General features: G+C 31.7%; 4 protein-coding genes across 19 annotated transcripts in view; 2 read left to right on the top strand and 2 right to left on the bottom strand.

Moving 5' to 3' along the window:
• The first annotated feature begins 355 nt into the window (after window positions 1-355).
• Nsun2 (tRNA (cytosine(34)-C(5))-methyltransferase Nsun2) lies at window positions 356-4,391 on the top strand. Of its 2 annotated transcripts, none has more exons than XM_083106546.1 (11): window positions 356-582; window positions 859-1,341; window positions 1,409-1,493; window positions 1,621-1,780; window positions 1,856-1,963; window positions 2,046-2,233; window positions 2,324-2,468; window positions 2,550-2,897; window positions 2,971-3,338; window positions 3,434-3,601; window positions 3,683-4,391. In XM_083106546.1, exons 1-11 carry the CDS (start codon window positions 517-519, stop codon window positions 3,760-3,762), a joined length of 2,199 nt encoding a protein of 732 aa, XP_082962672.1. In that variant the 5' UTR covers window positions 356-516; the 3' UTR covers window positions 3,763-4,391. The 2 variants fall into 2 exon arrangements, with proteins under 2 accessions (XP_082962672.1, XP_082962671.1); XM_083106545.1 differs by having other exon boundaries at window positions 357-582; window positions 1,618-1,780.
• LOC145975804 (centrosomal protein of 104 kDa) lies at window positions 4,093-11,115 on the bottom strand. 4 transcript variants are annotated; one of them, XM_083106541.1, is made up of 15 exons: window positions 10,854-11,115; window positions 9,380-9,544; window positions 8,472-8,683; window positions 7,868-8,266; window positions 7,578-7,788; window positions 7,316-7,463; window positions 7,114-7,240; window positions 6,820-7,046; window positions 6,430-6,699; window positions 6,025-6,256; window positions 5,787-5,968; window positions 5,546-5,691; window positions 5,271-5,372; window positions 5,031-5,156; window positions 4,093-4,751 (listed from the first exon to the last, which is right to left on the bottom strand). In XM_083106541.1, the coding sequence occupies exons 1-15, from the start codon at window positions 10,891-10,893 to the stop codon at window positions 4,681-4,683; spliced, it is 2,658 nt and encodes an 885-aa protein (XP_082962667.1). In that variant the 5' UTR covers window positions 10,894-11,115; the 3' UTR covers window positions 4,093-4,680. The 4 variants fall into 4 exon arrangements, with proteins under 4 accessions (XP_082962667.1, XP_082962668.1, XP_082962670.1 ...); XM_083106542.1 differs by having other exon boundaries at window positions 6,025-6,238; XM_083106544.1 differs by having other exon boundaries at window positions 7,578-7,755.
• A 1,116-nt stretch (window positions 11,116-12,231) lies between these two features.
• On the bottom strand, window positions 12,232-13,665 carry Dpm1 (Dolichyl-phosphate mannosyltransferase subunit 1). Its single transcript, XM_083105879.1, has 4 exons — window positions 13,478-13,665; window positions 13,128-13,338; window positions 12,847-13,037; window positions 12,232-12,770 (listed from the first exon to the last, which is right to left on the bottom strand). Exons 1-4 carry the CDS (start codon window positions 13,615-13,617, stop codon window positions 12,551-12,553), a joined length of 762 nt encoding a protein of 253 aa, XP_082962005.1. The 5' UTR covers window positions 13,618-13,665; the 3' UTR covers window positions 12,232-12,550.
• Window positions 13,666-14,056: 391 nt separating this feature from the next.
• Dscam1 (Down syndrome cell adhesion molecule 1) overlaps window positions 14,057-22,007 on the top strand; it is a 70,409-nt gene continuing 62,458 nt past the window's right edge. For all 12 annotated transcript variants that reach the window (XM_083106530.1, XM_083106528.1, XM_083106524.1 and 9 more), the window contains exons 1-3: window positions 14,057-14,104; window positions 15,428-15,688; window positions 17,942-18,086. In XM_083106530.1, coding sequence (XP_082962656.1) covers window positions 17,996-18,086 — 91 coding nt within the window. In that variant the 5' untranslated portion in view covers window positions 14,057-14,104; window positions 15,428-15,688; window positions 17,942-17,995. The remainder of the gene's footprint in view (window positions 14,105-15,427; window positions 15,689-17,941; window positions 18,087-22,007) is intronic.

The raw sequence follows: 22,007 nt of genomic DNA, 5'->3' as shown, positions 1-22,007 counted from the left end.
CAGCACTAGTGCGCTATCGGCATTTCGTGCACATAGCACGGAACAAAACCAGAAATTGTGCACATTATATATTACCCTCTGAGAACATTCATGGACATTGGCTTTGTAGTTCATGTCCACGTTTTCAATGTCCATAGAGGGAGTATCGCTTTCAGGGATCACCTAAAAGCAGGCCATGACATCTCTCAGTCTTCTCTCTGATTTTGTCCACCTCATCTAGTTCGGATATGAACCATAGCACGGACATGAACCACATGTATCGTTACCGAGCGTAACAGACATAGTTCACTTTCTCAAGCGGCGCATCAGCACAATATGTGCATTAAAGCGAGGTGGCCGCTCTCAGGTTTCTCTTTCTCTCTGGTTTAACCAATCGTTTAACCTACCGTGTCGAATGACCGCGTGTAATAGAACGATTACGTGTTTGCATATAAAGTTAATACCTGTTAATATGTTCTAAAATTTGTGTATGCAATTATTAGTTAATTAATCAAAACTACGTACTTTTAAAGAAAAATGGGTAAAGGACGGAAAAATAAGCCGAAAAAGAACTTTGCTGAAAAACGTCGTGAGAAACTAAAAGTATAATTAATAATCATTAATGTCTGATCTTTATAAGAAATAAGAGATTATACAAAACTTGCAAAATATGAATATTTGATGATTAATAATTTTATTATAAATATTGTGAAATTATAACACACGCATACTTATGTATTGTAAGATAAATTTAATGTAGATGTATAATATATATGTGTTATATTGTTTAACATTTTTAAATTCTTTTCTTATCTGATTTGATATTTGATAGTAATGTAAATTTAAAAAGTTATATCGATATATAATTAATATTTATAGAAAAAAGATGAATGGGATATTACTCCACATAGAAGCTATGCTGATATTATCAGGGAGAACCAAGATTTTGAAAATTATTATAAGACACAAGGAATAATTCCAGAAGACAAATGGGACGCATTTATCAACACTATGAAGACCAATCTGCCAGTTGCTTTTCGTATTACTGGTTCAAAAGCTGAAGCTAAAGCCTTATTGGAAATAATTAAAAGTGATTTTTTTAAAGAAATTTTAAATGCAAATATGAATGGTGATAAGGAAGATTTTAACAGTGAAGTAAAGACTATATTACATAGTTTACCCTTTTATCCGGAAGAATTGGCATGGCAATTGCAATTAACTAGAAAAGATATTAGACGATCTGAAGCATATTTTAGACTGCATAATTTTCTTATTGCTGAAACTAACAATGGTAGTATCAGCAGACAGGAAGTAGTTAGTATGGTTCCTCCTTTAGTATTGGATGTCAAGCCTTCGCACAAGGTACTTTTTTAAATCTGTTGAAATTGTTCACAAGATGGGCAGAAAAATACATTAATTCTATTGATAGGTTCTTGATATGTGTGCAGCACCAGGATCCAAAACAGCGCAACTTATAGAAATGATACATGCAGATGAAGGAAATATTCCTCCAGGTAGCCGCTAATATAAAAATTAATAAGTTTTAATTAATATAAATTAATAAGTTTTGTTGAAAAGAGAAATAAACATATACAAGTAAACAATAAGCATTATTAAATATTTAAATGCTTATTTTAGAAGGTTTTGTAATAGCCAATGATCTTGACAATAATCGCTGCTACATGTTGGTGCACCAAGCTAAAAGACTAAACAGTCCAAACATCCTTATTACAAATCATGATTCATCTGTTATGCCTAATTTTATAATTACTAATCCAGATGGTACAAAAGATACATTAAAGTAGGTAATTCAAATTGTAATGAATGGTTATTTATATGTCAAATATTTGTATATAAACTTTTTGCCTTTTGACAGATTTGATAGGATACTTGCAGATGTTCCATGTAGTGGTGATGGTACTATGAGAAAAAATCCGGATATATGGTGCAAATGGAGTCCTGCTAATGGCAATAATCTCCATGGGTAAAAACAAGCTTTAAATCAAACAATCTGCTTTAAATTTATAAATTGAATAATGCAGAAATTAATCTTAACTATTTTACAGAATTCAATATAGAATAGCAAAACGTGGCTTAGAATTGTTAATAGTTGGAGGAAGAATGGTATATTCTACATGTTCGTTAAATCCAATAGAAAATGAAGCAGTGCTTCACAGGCTTCTTTGTGAAACTGGTGATTCAGTACAATTAATTGATTGTAGAGACTTGGTACCAGGATTGTTATGTGACCCTGGTTAGTCTTAAAATAAATAATATTTAAAATACTTAAAAAAGGATATTTTTAAATCTCTTAAAATGTATATATGAAAAAAATATATTTCAGGTGTTACACACTGGAAACCAGCATCTAAAAATTTACAATATTATAATACTTGGGACGATGTTCCAGAACAATGGCAGACTCAAGTACGACCAAAAATGTTTCCTCCACAAGCGGACGAAGTTTCCAAATTTCACCTTGAACGTTGGTAAATACCAAGTAATTTAACAGATTAAATTATATCATTTTTATAGAATACATTTTTTAATTTCCTTTGTCAATTATATAGTATGAGAATATTACCACATCATCAAGATACTGGAGGTTTTTTCGTGGCTGTATTGGAGAAAGTAAAATCTCTACCATGGGAAAATGAAGTCGATATTAAACCAGATATTAAACCAGAATATATATTAAACCAGAATGTACAGAATTTAAGTGATAATGCAAACAAGGATGAACTCATTCCAAAAGAAGAAACTTCACGAAATGAGCTTTCAGAAAATGGAAAAAGAATATTAGAAGAAGAAAAGAAATCACGAGATCTACAAAGGAAACGAAGAAGGATTGTTGGCTACAGGGAAGATCCATTTGTTTTCTTCAAGGATGAGACAGAAGATGTATGGCAATCTATTAAGTGAGTTTGAATTTTTCTTCTTCATTAGTATATATATTTTTTTTAATATTATATCTCATCAATATGTTTTCAGAGATTTTTATGGTATATCTGATGATTTGGATCCGCGATGTCTGTTAGTAAGATGTCATGAAGGAAAAAAGAAAAATATTTACTTTACATCACCCGCAATTCGTGACATAGTGATATCTAATGAAAATAAAGTCAAAATGATTAATACTGGCGTTAAAACTTTTGTGCGATGTGACAATAAAAATATGAATTGCGCCTTTAGACTTGCTCAAGAAGGAATGCAGAGTATCATTCATTATATAAGTGATAACAGAAAGCTTCAAATTTCGAAAGAAGATTTAATAATGCTTTTACAAAGTGATAATCCACATACACCACCTGAAATTGTAAAATTAAGTCCAGATACTCAAGAACGTCTCAAAGACTTCAGTAAATATAATAATCCTTTGTGTTTTTTTTTTACTTATACACAATAATACACAAATATATACATGTATATTTGAAAAATATATTTAATTTTTAAGCAACTGGAAGTTGTATACTGTTATACAAAGAAGAGAAAACTGACAATATAAATCAGCTCAATCTTCAACTGGTTGGATGGAGAGGAATAATGTCTCTCAGAGCGTACGTGCCTACTTGCGACGCGATTCACTATTTACGGCTTTTAGGAGCAGATTGTTCTAAATTTGGTATGTTTTGATATATGAATATAATACAGTATCATACTGTCACGAAAGAGGACGATTATTTATATTGTAATTTTTTTGCAGAGAAAAACAAATTCGAGGAAAATCGCGCAGCTGCATTAGTCGAAGACGCTAATAACGGCGATATTGGAACTGAAGATTAATAAAAAAAACTGTAACGGGGAATGGTAATGATATAGAAGAAAGATATAGAAGAAAATCGATGACGCAAAGATGTCGGCTGAAAGTAATGAATCGTTCATTACGATATAATTATAACTTGTCGATTTTTTAAATTTCTTATATGTGTCCTTTTTACCATGTGCTACATTTAAATGAAATTTGAATTGTATTTTTTATTTAACTTGAATATTACTTTACTATTCGATCTAGTGATCACTGAGTGTTGATATTGGAATAATATGATACGAATATATTATGAATAAGTTAAATAAAAAATATGATTTTGTAGGATAAAAACTTCGACAATGTAATGATGATAAAATGATTACTTTTACTGTCCATTTTCTATGAAATAACTGTTTTATGAAATTACATGCGATAAGCAGCTTTCCGTTTTCTAATTCCTATATAATGCATCTCGCCATAAGATACAATACAAATTTTTCTTATAAATATGGCCGGATGCGAAGGAATCATTAATTCCGAAATGAACTGATGTTTTTATAACATCTGATATCACTACCTTTAATAATTGATGTAACCCTGCAAATGTCATGGATGTCATGCGATAACGATGTGAGAAATAGTGAAACCTGTTAACAACTTCTAATATTTCTTGCCTTGACTTTCAGTCATATCTTCCACAAATTCGCTTGATATAAGCGCGTCGTCTAAAATTTTAAACATTAGGATTTTCAACTTACAATTAAAATCTTTCAATATGGATCTCTACCAATATAAAGGACGGGTTTTGCTATAAAAATCATTTAAATATAAGTACAAATATAAAAAAAGCTGGACAGCTCATAACACATATATAAACTATAAAAAGAAAAAAATAAAAATTCTTCCTAAGACTTGTCGAATTCCTCCGTTGATTTCGAGGTTGATGCCTGATGCTAGTAATCCCTACCCGTTGGCGATGTTAACTTGCCGGTGAGATTTTGTGAATTAGATGGTGATTTCGAACCTAAAATCATATAAAAATTTCGAGTTTTATTAAAATTATATAAAATAGTTTATATATATTCTGTTGCTCTATATGCAACTATCGCTTTTTTATACGTTTAAAAAAATTTTTTACATATATACATGTATATTATCGTAAAGAGAGAAAAAGATAATTTTTTTATTATGTTCATCGTAAAAATATAGCCTATATAAATATTTTATTACATAAATAATATTGATCCTTATATTATTATAAATAATGGATTTTTCATTAAATTCAAGATATGTTAAAACTTACAGCTTTTTCCAATCTTGCTTCGTGGATTATTTATACATGGATGTTCTCCCATGAGATGTTCTCTCCATTTGTTTTGATTGACCAAAGCCAAACAGAGAGGACAGCGTTCGTATCCCTCTATAGGTTCTAAAACAAGAATCAAGATCAAATTTCTGTCATATTTGATTTCCATTATCGGCATTTGTAAATTGATTTCCAATATTGCAAATCAAGATAATAAGGTAATGCATATTCACATACTTGTGCATTTTTTATCTTGTCTATGATTTTCGAATGTATTTTCATGAACTGCCTGTTTACATGTTTCACATTTTACATAATTACTTCTCATATCGCATTCATCTGTAAAAAAAGAGTCAATAGAATTTTTTACATGTATTAATATATATGTAATTCTACAATGAATGTAAATTACAAGTAACATTATTAGTTTTGTTTATCGTATTTTTTTGTAAATCGTGTTCTTATATTTTTGATTATTAAATGTCATTAAAATAAAATTCTCATGTACTTACTTAACAAATGTAGATTCAAATAAGAAATTTCTACGACTTGCTTACATGCTTCACATTTTGTTAACATAGGACAAGTTCTCCAATAATGTATATTCAGACCTTCTTCAGAATAGACTTGACCTTTTGATAGGCAAAATATGCACATTCTGACAAATAAAAGATGTGATGAATAACAGATGTCAAAACGTTTCATATCTATTACAAAATAACTTATGAATTTTAATTTGCATCGAATGCATACTTATCTCCCTTATGATCAATACTGTTCTCGGACGGAGACGTAATACTCGTTGAACTTCCGGTGCTTACAACCGGGCTCGATCTCGAAGGTGATTTAGTTAAATTAGTTACATTATTTTCTGTAGATTTAGTTCGCGTAGGCGTCGTTGTTGCTTTATGGGTGGATTCGGCTTCCTTTTTCCTCTGCAATCATTTGCATGTATAAATTCGAAATCTCGACTTTATATATTTGAGCCTACCTGAAGATCGATCAAATCGAATTCGTGGAAGAGCTGACGATATAGCAGATTTCGTCTAGTTATATCGTCATCAGGCGGCAATTGCTTTCGCACCAGTCTGGGATTGACCTTGTATACTAACACAAGAATCCTCTCGGAGACCTTTCGCACTGCCTCGGCTGGATGGTGTAGACCGGAAGAACCTAATTCGGATAACGTCCGACAAGTCAGCCCGCTACAACAATTACAATACCTTATCAGAGTAATTGCGTTTTAATAATATATGGTCTTGAGGAAAGACCTCTGCAAATCGACTAGATAAAAATTAAAAGAATGACGCTTCGATAGCAGAGATCCAAGATTCCTCAAAACATCTGGTAATTCTCATGCAGACTGAAATGTCCTGAGTATATTGTTCAGAATCACCTTTGCTTCTCCGTGGAAATGCCATGGCTCAGTATCAATTGCTCCACCATCTCCAGTCTGCTTAGTGCTAGTCTTTGATGCGTGCTACTGTTGACGGGCCTAGTTAAATGCACCGGTATTATATGCAATTCTCGCACGCATTTGCAGTCTGCCATACTGAGGATTGTGTGCACTGCCATATTATGTATCCTAGGGGTGGTATCACCGGACTTTGTCAGAAGTTCCGGCAGCAAACGTTCGACGCTTCTGGCGATCTCAGTTGAGGACACTCTGAATAAATTATCGATATATATAAAATATAAATCATTAGTTGAAAATATTGGAAGTTTATTATAATACATTAAGAGTAATTTTTTAATAAGAAAATATCTTTTAATAAGAGGAGTTTACCTATCCGCGGCAAATTCAGCGAAGAAGATTCTAATAAGTTGCGCAGCTAAACTATACACGCTGAAGACTTTGTCTCTAAGAGCTCTGTGCAACAGTAGAATTGCCGCCCTAGCTGTTTTATTCGGAGAATGCTTCGATACTTCCGGATCGAACGTTTTTAATTCTTCTTTTAGTTGCATTAGTCCTTCCTCTTTATCCGTGAATTGCTTCGAATAGAATTTCTCCACCTATGCAATCGCTATTATTGTTCGCTTATTTAAAGATTATAGAAAACAGTTTTGATAATGTTTTTACCATGTCCATCCCGAAGACCGCGATAGGCAATGCAGCTTGTTTTTTCTCTCTATCGTTAAGTTTCGAGGTAACTTTTATCTCTGAGCTATCCAGGTGGCATTCTCTAGTGAATTCATTCGTATGTGAGCTAAAAAAAGATATTCAAATGAAAAATTACATTAGTCTACTTCTATATCATCACAATATTTCAATGTTATCTTACTGTCTCAGAGCGGGAATGGTTCTTTCTTCATAAGCCTCATAACTTGAGCGAAGAGCCGGGCCCGCTGATTTAGTTTTTCTCCTAAGAGATCCCTTGTTACAGTTGCTCTGCTTTTCATGGACACCGTTCGTAGGACTATCGGTTACTTCTGAGAAACACGAAAATAAAATTTAATAGTATGTAAGTTAAAAAGCTCAAAGTTTAAATTATATTAAAAGACAGATAGAGAGAGAATCGCATGATATTCTTGAATAAATTATACCAGGACTATTAGATTTCTGATGTAAAGGCGACACGGGCGGTTGATGTGCAGGACCAGTAGGTGACAAGGCACCATTACGATTAGGTGGTATAACTAATCTCGGGGGAGATGTGATGTCGTCGGGTAATGCCGCTGTTTTCGAAGTACATGTGTCAGTCGATGTCTGCTCTGGCTCTGCCTTCACGGATGATAAATTATTTTTTTCTACAGGCTGTATCATGTTTTTCATTATTATTATTGCAGAATTTTCACTGGAAGAAGATTTTGAAAAAGTTGCAAACGCTACTTACTCCGTGAACCTCGAGCAAGTTGTATATTTCCAACGATTGATAGACCTGCTGTCTGTATTGTTGAGCTTGAGCCTTTTTAGCCTTAGCCTTGTCATAGTCTTCTAAAGCTATAGCATACTTCTTTTCCAATTCGTATTTGCCCAGTCGTTCCCCTGCTTTTCTTAAATTTTCCATTGCCACTTTCAATTTCGAAGCATATTCGAATCTTTCCTCTTCCACCGCCAGCAATTTTTTCGCTTCCATTTGCCTTATGATTTTGGCCACTTCCCGATCAACATACATTTCAAATGCTAGATCATCGTAAGGTGAAGTATAATGTGGATTATATGGAGCATCTCCCTGTCCGGTTAATTCTTGGCTGTAAGGCTCGCCAAGTATATTTATAGCAATAAGACCAACCTGATTAAAAAAAATAATTTTTAGGTCTTTATTACAGAGAATTAAAGAAATATAAATATACATCTCTGTACTTTTCTAAATTTTCTTCTAAATTAATTCTAAATTAATTTCTAATTTAATTTAGCCTATTTTATGCATTTTTATTAGACTATATTTTTTTTATTTTATTTCACAATTAACTATTAAAATCACAATTAACTCATACCTGACAATAGGTGTTGTGCGCGTTACTGTGCGGTTTGTGTAGCCTGAGCTTCAATGATAGCGCTTCCGTTTCAGGAAGAGCCACGCTTTTCAACTCTCTGCTCTTATAAAGAGTCGACGCATTGTCGGATAGTGTAATGTAGCCCAGGTAACTGAAGTCCGTTGAAGCGGATGCATTTTCTTCCCTCGTTGTCCAGATCTCCAACTTCTCAGCTACAATTAAAATAAACGCTACAATACATTTCTTGAGGAAATTAATTTTATCGGAGCGTCAATAATTTTATCGGAAAAGATTTATCCCGTCGTAATCTCAGATTGAAAATTGACATGATTCTCTTGTCGCTCGGTACAGTTTCATTTCCGGCAGTAGGAACAGGCGAGCGAAAGAGGGAACGATGTAGCCTCAGGAAATTATGGCAGGCTTGTTAATTCAATTTTCATTGTCGGCAAATTGCTTTTTAACTAGAATGCCATTTTAACGAATAATAGTGACTTCAAGTGTTGATCTTTGTTTTTTAATGTTACATTTATCTTATTGTCAATAATTTTACTTATATTTGTAATATATAATTTATCTTATACTTGTAACGTTATTAATAGAATTAATATTTAGCAATCTTATCTTAAATATCTTTTAGGACACTATAAATTAACAAATATAAGATTTTTCTGTCTCTGACAAAATAGAATTTTTCACATTTTTTATTCCAGCTCAAGATATTATCTTTTGCAATTAGTTACATTCACATGTACAAATCCTCTGTTCAATTTATATTTAAAATATTTATTTCAAAATCTAGTTCAATTTAATATTAATACAAGACATCTATTATTTTTCGAAAGTTAAATTTGATGACTTATTGGGTGAATATTTTGAATAGCGGATAGCTTTTTAAAACGCACACTTACGTATAAGATACTGATGAGCCAGAACTTGTATTCTCGTAAGTTTCGTGGGCCCATGAAGACGTAGGATCAGTTCCTGAGGATACGTGCAATTTCTTGCACTTTGCCAACCTCTTACCGTTGGCCCATGAACATTAAGTTCTAGCGACGAATGTCTGTCCTCCTCGCCTAAAAAATAAATTTCAAAATGCGATCCTAAATCCTAAAAGTCACTTAGCTCTTCTAGGAAGCTGCATATTACTCTAGAGAATTTTTTCCTATTATTTTGAATTTAATTTTAAAAAATAAATATATATATTATTATATAAATAAATAAATATATATAAATATATATAATATATGTTTCATATAAGTTACGTGAGAGAAAACAATGATTAACGAGATTAAAATGCACTGAAAAAATTGCTCTAGGGTAATTTGATTATCTTGATTAATAGAGTCAAATGATTAAAATACTAGAATTTTGTATAATAACTACAATAATAGTTAGTAAATATCTAGAGTTACGAGCATTCAATCAAAATGTCAATCCAAAGCCAAATGTCGATCAACTACACTTGATATAGTTCTTACTATACGTTACTTAATTATTAACATATAGTTGCATGATGCCTAGATATATTGTTACTTAGTGCTCACATATTTTTTCGAATATTTCTTTTATCATTTTAATTAATTGTATTCACGTTTTCAGAATTTACAATTTTCTAAGCAAAAAAATCGGTATTTTATATATTATTATTTTTTCTCTTCTTTTAAATACATTTTTTGAGGGAAATAGCGCAACATTTGACACGCAATACTGCAGTTTCGTGCGTAATTTATGATTGCATATTTAATGGAACGTTATTCCAGAATCGTACCACTCTGCATTTATATAATATTAATAATATATTTTTGTAATTAATTCTGCAGTATAACACAAAAAATTGCTTGCATCGATTAGACCGGAGACACGTGCCGAATAATATGTTTCGTCGCAAATTGAGGGAATCGCGGCTCATTGCGGCAAAAGAAATCAATGTATCAGAATATATGATGAGAGATAAGCATTAAAACACGGTAGTCTCTTGCCAAAATTCTCTCGTATATTTAAAATAATTGGAGTTCAGAATCGTATCAACTCGAGCCACAAAGTGTGAATTTCAGAACATAACGAGGAGAAAATTTGAAAAAATTCTATAATTTTATTGAAAATTGTTTCCCATAATTATTAATTGAATATACTAATTATAACTTTAACTAATTTTTATGGGACCACACAAAATCACGAATCACACTATTTTAATTATTGTAATAACTACTGCACTATCTGGAGAAAATAGCCAAATAGCAACTTTTTAGAATTATTATATCCATTTATATCCATTTGTTGTAAATTGTATCTGTTGAATTCAGCTCCTTGTAATGTTCAGCTCTTTTCCGACTCGAGGTTAGTATGCGGTTTATTTCGCAATTCTGGATCTGGTCGCCTTACTCGTGGCATAGACGACATTAAATCCGACCTTCCTGGGCATGTCGAGGGATGCTGATTGCGGCGAACGATAAAGCGAACGATGAATTAAACGACGGAAATATTATAGCACGAAGAATACGAACGAACGAACGGTAAGAAACACGGAGGGACACGTCAAAATCGAAAAGGCACAGCCATCTGCAAGCTCGATAAAGGGGGAGCTTGCAAGTTTCGCCCCGGCGCGCAGGCCACCCCACTTGTACATCCGGCCGCGGCGAAGCTTGCGACAGAACTGGCTTCGTACCTAGAACCACCCTCTCTGTGTGCTCTGCTGGGTTAAGGGATTTTCCTTGTGAAAAGACATGCGTATATTTGCAAATATACAACGTCTTTGCTATAAATATGACGCAAATATCGAAGATGTCACAATAATGCTATATGGATAAATGGAAGCTCCCATATAATTGACGAATATAGTGTCTCTGAGAAGAATAGAGTAAAAGAGAATCAGGAATTAAAATTTAATAAGTTTTTATTCTTTTCAGTCGTGAAAGGTCAAGGAGAGAGAGCGAGAGAAAGAGATCAATTTTGCGATTGAATTGCTTTTCGTTCTTTCCTATTTTTATTATCTCCATAATTTTAACTATCGCGAGAAATAATTCCGAATTAGAAATAAGTCGCCGTTTTCAGTCTCACGAAAGTTAAAAATACATATCATTTAAAATCCTTAATTAAAACTATATAATTTCTTTTAATTTTATATTTTTTAAATTACATAGCTAAGTAATTATATTAGATTTAAAAAAAATTAAAAATTTTTGTATTCCTAGTTTAAAAAAAAAATAACATTTAATTTAACAGATAAATTCATTTTTCAACTTATTTGAAATTTGACATTATTTTGAAATAGTTTATTTTTAGTTTTTTTTATTTAATACAATTTTTATATTTCTTTTTATACATATAGAAATCTCAAGTTTAGAATTTTTCAAAAATTAAATGCGTGAATTGATTGAGAAAGTTGTGATAATAGAGAATTTCTGAAATAAATAAAAGTTACTACATGTTATAAAGTTTGTTTACTATATCAATGCTCACATCCTGGTTAATCTAGTCTATTCGCGTCTTGCATTCTATTCGAGTCGAAATATAGACTGTAATTTCGTAATGGATCAATAAATGGAGGCTGCGTGACGTCAGAGGGTGCGGCGAGGGTAGACGAGTCCACAAGAATCGTTATATACGCATGCTTCTTTTATCGTTTGCGACCACGTGTAAAAGCACGTGCCTTCTTATAGTTTCATTTTTCTGCGAAAATGTTCATATTATAAAAACATCGCGTGAAAATATTCGCGTGACAGAAATGCCCGACATAATAACCTGTGTATACATCCAATCATTCATAACAATCAGACATTTATTAAGATATAATAATCAGTATAAATACAAGTCTTTTTTGTATTTCAATATAATATAGTATATTTTAATAATATATTTAGAAACATATATATATATATATATATATATATATATATATATATATATATATATATATTTTTTTTTTAATATATACATATTCTTTATATTCATATATATATATTGATCGTATTTTAAATGCTTATGTAGTATAAAGTCTAAAAGTTTAGCCAGTAAGTTTGATGTTTGTGGAAAGATTTGAATTTTTCTTATTCCTAAGAAATAAGGAAAAATGTTCGATTTCATGTAGTAGCAAAGAGATATAGAAGATTCTTTGCAAACTGGAAAATCTCTGATCCACCAAATTTGGATTGACCATAGACTCTGTCAACGAATGTAATTGGAACTTCTCCTATTGTATAATTGAATTGCCTAGCCTTGATTATCATTTCCATTTGGAATGCATATCCTTTAGACACACATGATTGTATCAACTTTTCCAATACATCTTTTTTGTAAAGCCTGAAGTTAGGAGATCAAAAAGAATACATTAGAATCATTAAATATCTTATATGAGTAGAAGTCTATGAAAAATTACCTGAAACTACCAGTCAAATCACTTGCACCAGGTCTCAGCAAAAACTGAGTTAGAAAATTTGCACCTCTACTGACTAATTTCCTCTTGAAATCCCAGCCATAAACACCACCACCTTGTATATATCTTGTACCACTAACTATATCCAAGTTGAGATATCGTTGTAGTTCGACCATTTTTGGAATAAATTTTGGCTGGAAAGTAAAGATTTTCTCATGAAAATATGCTCATACTATATAAATTACTCTTATCAATATAATTGCATTTATTATCATAAAACATACATGATGGGACAAATCAGAATCCATAATAACAATAAAGTTGCCTGTTGCATATTTAATTCCATGCATGTAAGCAGTCCCCAATCCTAATTTCTTCTCTCTAGGTTTTAACACTATTTTATCCTCGCCATAAATCCGTTGCAATTGCTTAGCCATATCCAGAGTACCATCTGGTGAACCGTCATCTATCACGATAATTTCATAGGCGAGTTCGCTGTAATATTTTAAGATTTTCGCTTAATAACTGTTTTCAATTTTAAAGTTTTAATACATTTGTGTCTTTATCTATTGATTTTTTATTGACATTAATGACATATTGTTTCTATTCGTTTTAAGGTTATGCAGTTATCTACCTCTCTTCCATATATTTCACAATGAGCCATATTATTATCGGTAAATTGTCCACTTCATTATAAGTAGGAAGTAGAATCGAATATTTGTCATTTTTACATAGTTCTTTTATATCCTTTTTCACTTGATCTTTATTTACCATTTTGACAGCTAATTTCAAAAGATATTGTAACAGCTGTAACAACAAAAATTTTTGACAGTTGGTCAGATTGATTTAGCTTGTGAAGATGCGTTCGAAAATTCTACCTTGGGGTAAAGTAGTGTTTAATTGACCAATCAGAGCAAAGAAATCTTTGCTTCTGATTGGTTAATTAAAAGCTACTCTATTCGGAGTAGAATTTCTGAACTCACTTTCATGATAGATGCGCATGTTGATCGCAGCGACATCTTACTCTTTTCAAACTTTTGATTTTCGGGACAATTAACTGCATCTTCTCTTTTGCAAGGTATTATTTTTTATATATATTATATATATTTCTTCTATTTAAGGCTACAATGTTTAAAGTTATGAACAAAAATATATTCTATTCAATCTGAAACATTTAAATAATATAGTATTTTCGTCATAAATTCCGCTTTAGGTTACTAGAAGTACTTGAATTATTAACCTGATTGAGGAAATATTTCAAGTAAGTGTTTGATTAATCACGATAAAGAATCTTGTGTTTTAAAGTCAAAATAATATCAAATTAAGAGAGATATATTTTATATCATATATATCATATTAATATATTTGTATTAATCAGATTGAAAATCTATATTCGATCGATCATAATACATTGGATTTAATCGCTCTCAGAGTAATTAAATTCGTTTCATTTATAAACTCTATAAATTTAATCAAGAAGTGGTATTGAAAAGTGTATATTAATAATATCTGTGCGAATGAAGTGGCATAAGATATAATATTTCTGGATATAAAATTATGTTAATGCTCTAAAATAATGTATTATTTCATAAATAAAATATAAATAAATGAAGAAAAAACATATTTTTTTTAAAATGAAATATAATATATTTACGTTGCCACTTTTTGTATATGGTATAATATTCAAAATATTTTACACTTTGTCGATTAGAATAAAATAAAAGAATTAAAAACATATACGATTAAGTAATTATATATATATTAAAGTAATTGAACAAATCTTTAGAAAAATATATAACAAGCATAACGTGCGTTATAGGAATTAATAAAAACATTTATATGAGAAAACATTTAATAAAATAGCTATTTAATATTTTACGTAATATTTTAATATAGCTATTTTTATTTTTTCGCTTTATATTTTTATGTAACTTATTAACTTTGTCTTATATATTTACTTTCCTCAGCTTTAAAATATTATCTCATAAAGTTATCGCTATAATGAGTTTATAAGCATTCCGCAAATATTCGCGAAGATGCGCACGTCGCACATACACGCGCGTTCGCACACAAATATACATATTTCATATATATTTGGTCCATTGGTCGTTTCCGCTGCGGGCGACAAAGGTCGACTAACTGCTAGTGCCGGTTGAATAATTTTGGACACCCTGGATAAAATGATTGGTGGATGAAACTTTTATATCTGCAATATAAATTTCAGGAATAGGTTTCAGGAATCCAAATATATAATTATTATATGTAACAAATATATTTTTACAATCATTTAAAAATCATGCATTGACTTTTCTATAATATTAATTTTTTTACTAAATAGAAAAGGAAATCAAAATATATATTTTATTTTTATAAAATTATACACATTTGATTTTAGATTACATCCACTATATTATATTTATGTTTCGAATTTCACATGTTCATAATATAAACATTTTAATAATATAAACATAAATCACACGTACATTATTGTTTAAATTTTTTATATTTTTGTGAAAGGGAAAGAAATTAAAATTATATTTTAATATCGCAAATTCCATATCATACCATATCTCTTTTTTCGCAGTGAAGGGTGAAATCTTCTGGACGGCCCTGCCAACAATGCCCCCCATCCCGTGGAACAGCGTGAGTGTTCACGCCGACGATCCCCACCGCTGCCTCCACCACCGTCGACCTCGAGATAGCCAAGGAGCAGCCGCTGCTCCGAAGCAAACGACGCCGCACTCTACGGTCGGTCGTTCACGGATTCGGAGTGCTTGTTTCTCCGCTCCGATCAGTGTGTAATCGGCGTGTGCATCTGTGCTCCTGCGAATTTACGATAGTGTCGGTACGTAAGATTAGACTCGCGCAAAACGATATTTTTCCCTATCGATTCTCGAGGCGAATCGAAACACGCGGTAAAAAAAAAAACGAGCGTCTGCCGATTTTACGAAATCGCCCGTAGGCGTGTGTCGGTGCGTGTCTGTGTGCGTATGTGGTGGAATATATCAGCAGTGATTATGCTTTGTGTGTATGTGTGTGCGCACCAATTTGTGGACGATTTAAAATGCTTCTTGCTCCTTTTTATTATGAGAAGCTGGCATTGAATTCGACAAGACACGAATCGCCGATGGTCGCTAAATCTTGATGGAGGTTTCGAGATGATTGATTAATAATCTTTGTGTCAATCGATTTATGAGAAGAACGAATTTGTAACTAAGATTTAGGACAATGATTTCGTACGCGTTAATTGTTCTCTTAAACTTGAAAGATTTGGCTGGAGTCTGCGTGGATTCTTTTTTATCCATTTCTCTGTTTCTCATATGGTCGCCAGATTTCGCTTTTTTTGTCAATATGACAAGATTCTTTTAGCGACCAATTCTTTCTCTCATCGTTTTCGCAGAGAAGATCAGCGGTTCATTATAGAACAAATTAATACGACTCGTCTTCTTTCGAAGTAACAAAATATCATTTTTGTGATGAACAAATTGTCTTGTAATTTCTGAATTTCAATTATCTATTTCTATAACTGTTTTCCCGATTTTGTGCTACATGTACATCGAATTACATGATGTAACGACAATGACATATGTAGATGCTGGCGTCATGTTTCGATTTGCGGTTTAATTAAATTAACTTCCGCGATAGAGGTGCCGATTGACATATCAGGTTGAACAATAATTTTGAGCTTTGTCGCGGATTCTTGTTGGGGCGCGTGAGAAAGTGGTGGATTCAGTAGGGATCTATGTACGCACCACCGTGGCCGCCTGGCTAGCTCCGAGTTCCGGATGGCAGCATGGCGCGCATCGTCGCGAGGGGTAGATTGAACCGCTCCGCACCCTGCGATCAATAAACTCGCCGAGAGGGAGCAGCCCCGTGACGAACCGTTCAACTCCGCCACATTTTGTCTCCCCTCTCCCTTCTACATCTTTTCATCCCCTCTCGCGGTCGCTTTTCCCCCCTGCCTTCCTCCCTCTATCGGCTTGTTCGCTGTTCTTCAGCCGTAACCCTTGCTATCAGCGATTCAGCACGTGCACTTCTACTCTGTTTCGCAACGAGATAGCGCTTTCGCGTTCTCTGCTACAGATTATCACAGACCAATAGACATCAAAGAGACTCCTGGCTTTTTAGAGCTCTTCTCGCGATTTTGATCGTTTGTTCTTGCAACGGATTACTGCGAGGAGAGTAAAAGCTGTAAGAAATATTTTGCGATTCTTCGTATTAGATATTATTTAGTTTCCAATTATATATAAAGACAATTACGATATTGTTCGTGATCGGTTCAAAATTAATTTTTTTAAAGCCCTTGAAATGACAGGAATTAGATGTTTGCGAAATGTTCTTTAGGAGAATCCTTCAACTTTTGTAATTATTTATTTAGTATACGCATCAACAAATTTTCTCTTTGTTTCTCAATATAAGTATTGCTGTTGTGATTGATAATAAGGCACATAAATATACAGATATCTAAAATAAATATAAATTTAATATTATTCTATATGCAATATATTATACTTTCGTGTTTAACATAATTAATTTCTTCTATCTTAATTTCTGTCAGTATTTCCTATTTTAATTTTATATATAATATTTCCTATCTTAATTTTTTTCTCTGTCAGTATTTCCTATCTTAACGATTTCCTATTTTAACAATAAATTTATTGATGATAAAAAAACTAAATTTTTTAAATATATCAAACATATTTATGATAGAATAGAAAGAGTCCTTGAATAATAATGAATTAGTTCCGAGATATCAATCCTGTCATTCTTTCAAATTATATTCATAATTTCTACAAATAAAGAATCGATTACATGACACTTTGGAAGTTGTAGAGATCAGCTTACGCGAGTTTTTTAATGCATGCTAAAACGTCACACGCGTTGAAGGCAATCGTGTTTTTAACGGTTAAGAGTCAACATGAAATTAAACGAAAATAGTTTGTGTTTATTTGCCAAATTTAAGCGATCAACTTAATAATTAAATATTTTCTAGAAGATTTTTTAAATAGTTTTTAAAATATCATCGAAGCGAACCATCGGCGATTGTTTCACAGTCGACGAACGTATTGTTCAATCAGTGTATTTTATGTGAAATTAGGTGAAAATCAAAGAGAGAGAGAAAAAAAGTGCACTCAGAAGGAACGAGATAAGGATGTGGCGAGAACATCCAGGCGGGGGGTACAAGATACCCGTCAACATCATCGCTATGCTCCTGTTAGTTGCTGTCTTGGTATCGACAACGGGTGAGTCAACTTTGAACTAAAAGATCTTATTCACACTGCGTTTCTCTTTGCGTGACTCTGCGATAATTACCGAGAAACATTGATGGATGCCGGTCATGTGATTTGTATTAAAGATCGGAAAGATGTTTATACGAGAAAGACAAGCCATGACTTTCGTGTATTAAATACATAGTAAGATTAAATTAATATGGTATAAGTTTCTAAATTTTTTAAAGTAATAATGATGAATGATATTATAATATTAATGATATTTTATGTGTAATGAAAAAAATAGAGAATATATAAGAATTAAAAAATGAGTCGAGAGATTATGAGAATAATTAAGAGGTTTTCGTTTAAATAAGTAAAATTTTCGCTAACTATACGATTTTTAAAAATCTTGTGTAAGTCACATGTTGAATATCACAACGAGAGATTTCTGCTGTATTAGAATTATTCATAATTCGTTAGGTAATGTAATTACCTATTTGAATATCTTGTAAATGTATCTCACAATCAGTATGTGAAACTTCGTCAGCTGATGCAATAATCTGTTCTTTATAATACACATTTGCTTTTAGCATACGATACTAGATATTAAATATTTTTGGAGAAATTTTCTCTAATTATTATTACAAAAATTAGCAAAAAGCATTAATTTATTTTTATTAAATACAAAAAATTTTTTTTATTCAATGTAAAAATAAACAAAAAAATTGACATTTTAAAAATAAAATGTAAATAAAATTATAAAATAAAATGTAATAAAATTATAAAATAGTATAGGATTACCGCGATTTTTAAATAATTAATAATTATTAATAATAAATAATTTACAATTTTGTTCTCACTCTTTGTGTCTATTATAACAATCCACGCTGCTGCTTTTTATAACGCGATTTCACAGCGCATATTTTGAACCTAACAGGCGGTTAGTTGGGACCGTGAAAGGTCCTGAGTGTAGGTACCAAAGAATCACGAGACGCAGCTGCCGGCGGGTAGACTAACTAAGATAAAGGGGATGAGGAGGTCGAGGGAAAGGAACAGCTGCTGTTCCCAGAATGCAGGCTCACATCATGCTTTGAAAAGAATTGAATTCGTTCGCGAATACTCGCCACCAGGTGAATCAGCCTGTTATGTGAAACCTCTCCATATTTCAAAAGAACTTTATCTATTATGAAACATAGGTGGCATCGATCTTGAACTTTCTTATCAATTTTTAAGCTGAAAAAAAATAGAAATTAAAACAAACTAATATTTAATAAATATTTAATCAATCGAACGAAATTATAAGATTAAACATATGTAAAATATTTTAGATGTAACCAAATTGTGCTGATTATAAATATAAATCATAAAAAAATTTAGATGGCAGACTATATTATAAGCTATTATAAGCTATTAATCAAATTTTAATACAATATTATTTTATTGAATTTTAATAATTATTATATTGGATGAAAATTGCTGAAAATTGCTTGCATTGACTGTATTTTGAGCTAGAACAAGCCACACGCTTAAAGAAACATTTGTTATTTTGGTATCCAACAGGAAGTCTTAGAAATAGACGCAGTTATAGAAGCCATGTAAAAAGAATCCGAGATTTATAAGAATTTGTTTTTGTTTGTTGATTTTTCCTAAGCAAAGTTTATGTCCACTTTTGCAATCATCGATAGATACTAATAAAATATGATTTTAATAATTTTATAACAATTTTGAAAATAGTAATTTTTATTTACTTTAAAATTCTTTCGACATTAACTAGAAAAGACAGAAGAATTCATTAAAATAATTTTTTTATTCGGTTAAATATAATTAAACGTTGCAACAAATCTTTATCATAAATAATAATTCATGATAAACAATTCATTAATTCATGACAATTAACAGTTTTAGCAAAATGAAAATATATATTTATTAAATATTTATTAAAAAGATTTTTTTATTAAAAAAATCACTCTTTTGCTTGAGATTGCAAGTTTTACTTTAGACTAACAATGTTATAGAAAACATAAACACGCAATTCTTGAATATAAATGTACAATCATTATTGAAACGTCTTTTGTGTATCCAATTAATCATCATAATAAATATTAATTTAATTCTTCCGGCGTTTTCAATGATTGATGCTATTGTAATATTTAACGTCATCAGCTTAACATGGAGACAGAAGAAAATAAAAAAAAAATGAATATTTAATAATACTGCCAAAAAAAGATCGAGACAAAAGTTTCATCAAAAGATTGCTTAATCGACGACTTTATGATTTCGAAATGTTTCTCATTATTATGCACGTCACAATGTCTCACGTTTCGACACATACAGGCGCGAAATGAATACACATGTGAGCCGCACGTGCAGTGATCACGCGTGCGCGTGTGTGCGTGCTGGAAATATATTCGATGCAGTATGTCCGGACGTTTCAAAGAGAGCTACATCTATATATAGATTACAGAGCGGTTGTCGACCGAGAAGAATCTCGTCTTTCATTAAGGATGCGTAAAAATTCTATCTCAAAAAAAATTTTACAATGTACTTTTGCGACCAATATCCGCTCGTACAACGTATTATCTATGACATGTAGCCACAACAATATTCTTTTCTAACATAAACCGTTATTGCACCATGTACATATTGCAGAAAGCACAAATAATGCAACCCTTGGACATAAATGTATAATCATCATTGAAACGTCTTGTATTCTCACCCAGTTAATCATTATAATATCTAAATATTAATTTAATTCTTCTCACACTTTCGATATCTGATGCTATTATAATGCTTAAATATCATCAGCTTAACATGGAGATATACAAGACAGAGAAAGAAAAAAAAGCAAAAATATTCAATAAAAAATATATGATATTTCGTTTCTTGTGTTCTATTCAATCTATCTACTATAATTTAATGTAACTGTACTGAAAGAAAGTTACAATCGGCATGCAAATGAAATGGATCGCATGCAGATCTAAAAGGCGTGAGACAAGGACAAAACTGTGAGATGAAGTTTGAGTAACAGAGATAGTGCAGTTCTACAAAAATTCTCAACACCTGTTCTTTATACCTCTCTCTCTGTATATGTTCCTGTCGTTCACTCCAATGGCGCGCGCTTCGCAACCGGTTCTTCGTGACTTGATTTTATACTGCATCAGGTTTATTTGCTCTCACTTTACTGCAGCCGTCGTCGTAGGTGAATCAGTAGGTGGTTATATGCGAAGAAAGTAGCACGGTAAATTCCCCTATAAATTTTAGGCGTTTTATACAATGAGCAATTTGCATTATTAAACATTTGCTATAACTTATTACAAAAATATTGCAGTTAATTATTTTTACAGATAAATAAAGATTGCGTGAGAATTTTTTTCCTAAAATGAGCCATAATTAAAAGTTACAATTATAGAAAGCAATTATAGTGGATAGAAAGCATCATTATTTTTATGTTATATTAAAATTACAAATAAAATTGTATAATTATTTTAAAAATTACTTGCTACGGTTCATAATATTTCTGAGAAGATAGCATTCTTGCTTTTTATTAAATATGTGCGTATAATATGTAATGTTTATGCATTTGCAATAAGTTTACAATAAATAAATGGTATATAATCTTCTATTAACGGAAGCATTCTTGCTATCGATTATACCGGCAAAAGCCAACCACAGCTCTCTGACGGAAAAGGAATCACGCATTGTCGTCTCCCTTATGCTCTCGTGACGTTGATCGCATATTATTCAATAACAGATCCGACAACCTGTTGTTTGCTGCAATTGGCAACGCGCCAATTGAATGTGGGTGTCGCATATCCTGGTTGAAACGGATGATAAGCGAAACTCGAAGACACGAGACAAAAGGTCTCATCGTTGATGTTTTAAATTAATTGGCTTCGCGCGCGCGTTCTAATATTCCCATAAGCTATTAAGTATTCCTCACATTTTGTTCTA

Source organism: Camponotus vicinus, unplaced genomic scaffold (genome assembly GCF_025532165.1).
Source record: "Camponotus vicinus isolate PSW18456_S1 unplaced genomic scaffold, iyCamVici1.0 SCAF_8, whole genome shotgun sequence".
NCBI classification, from domain to species: Eukaryota; Metazoa; Arthropoda; class Insecta; order Hymenoptera; family Formicidae; genus Camponotus; species Camponotus vicinus.
The sequence above is the reverse complement of the archived record's forward strand: the minus strand, read 5'-3'. Positions and strand labels throughout refer to the sequence as shown.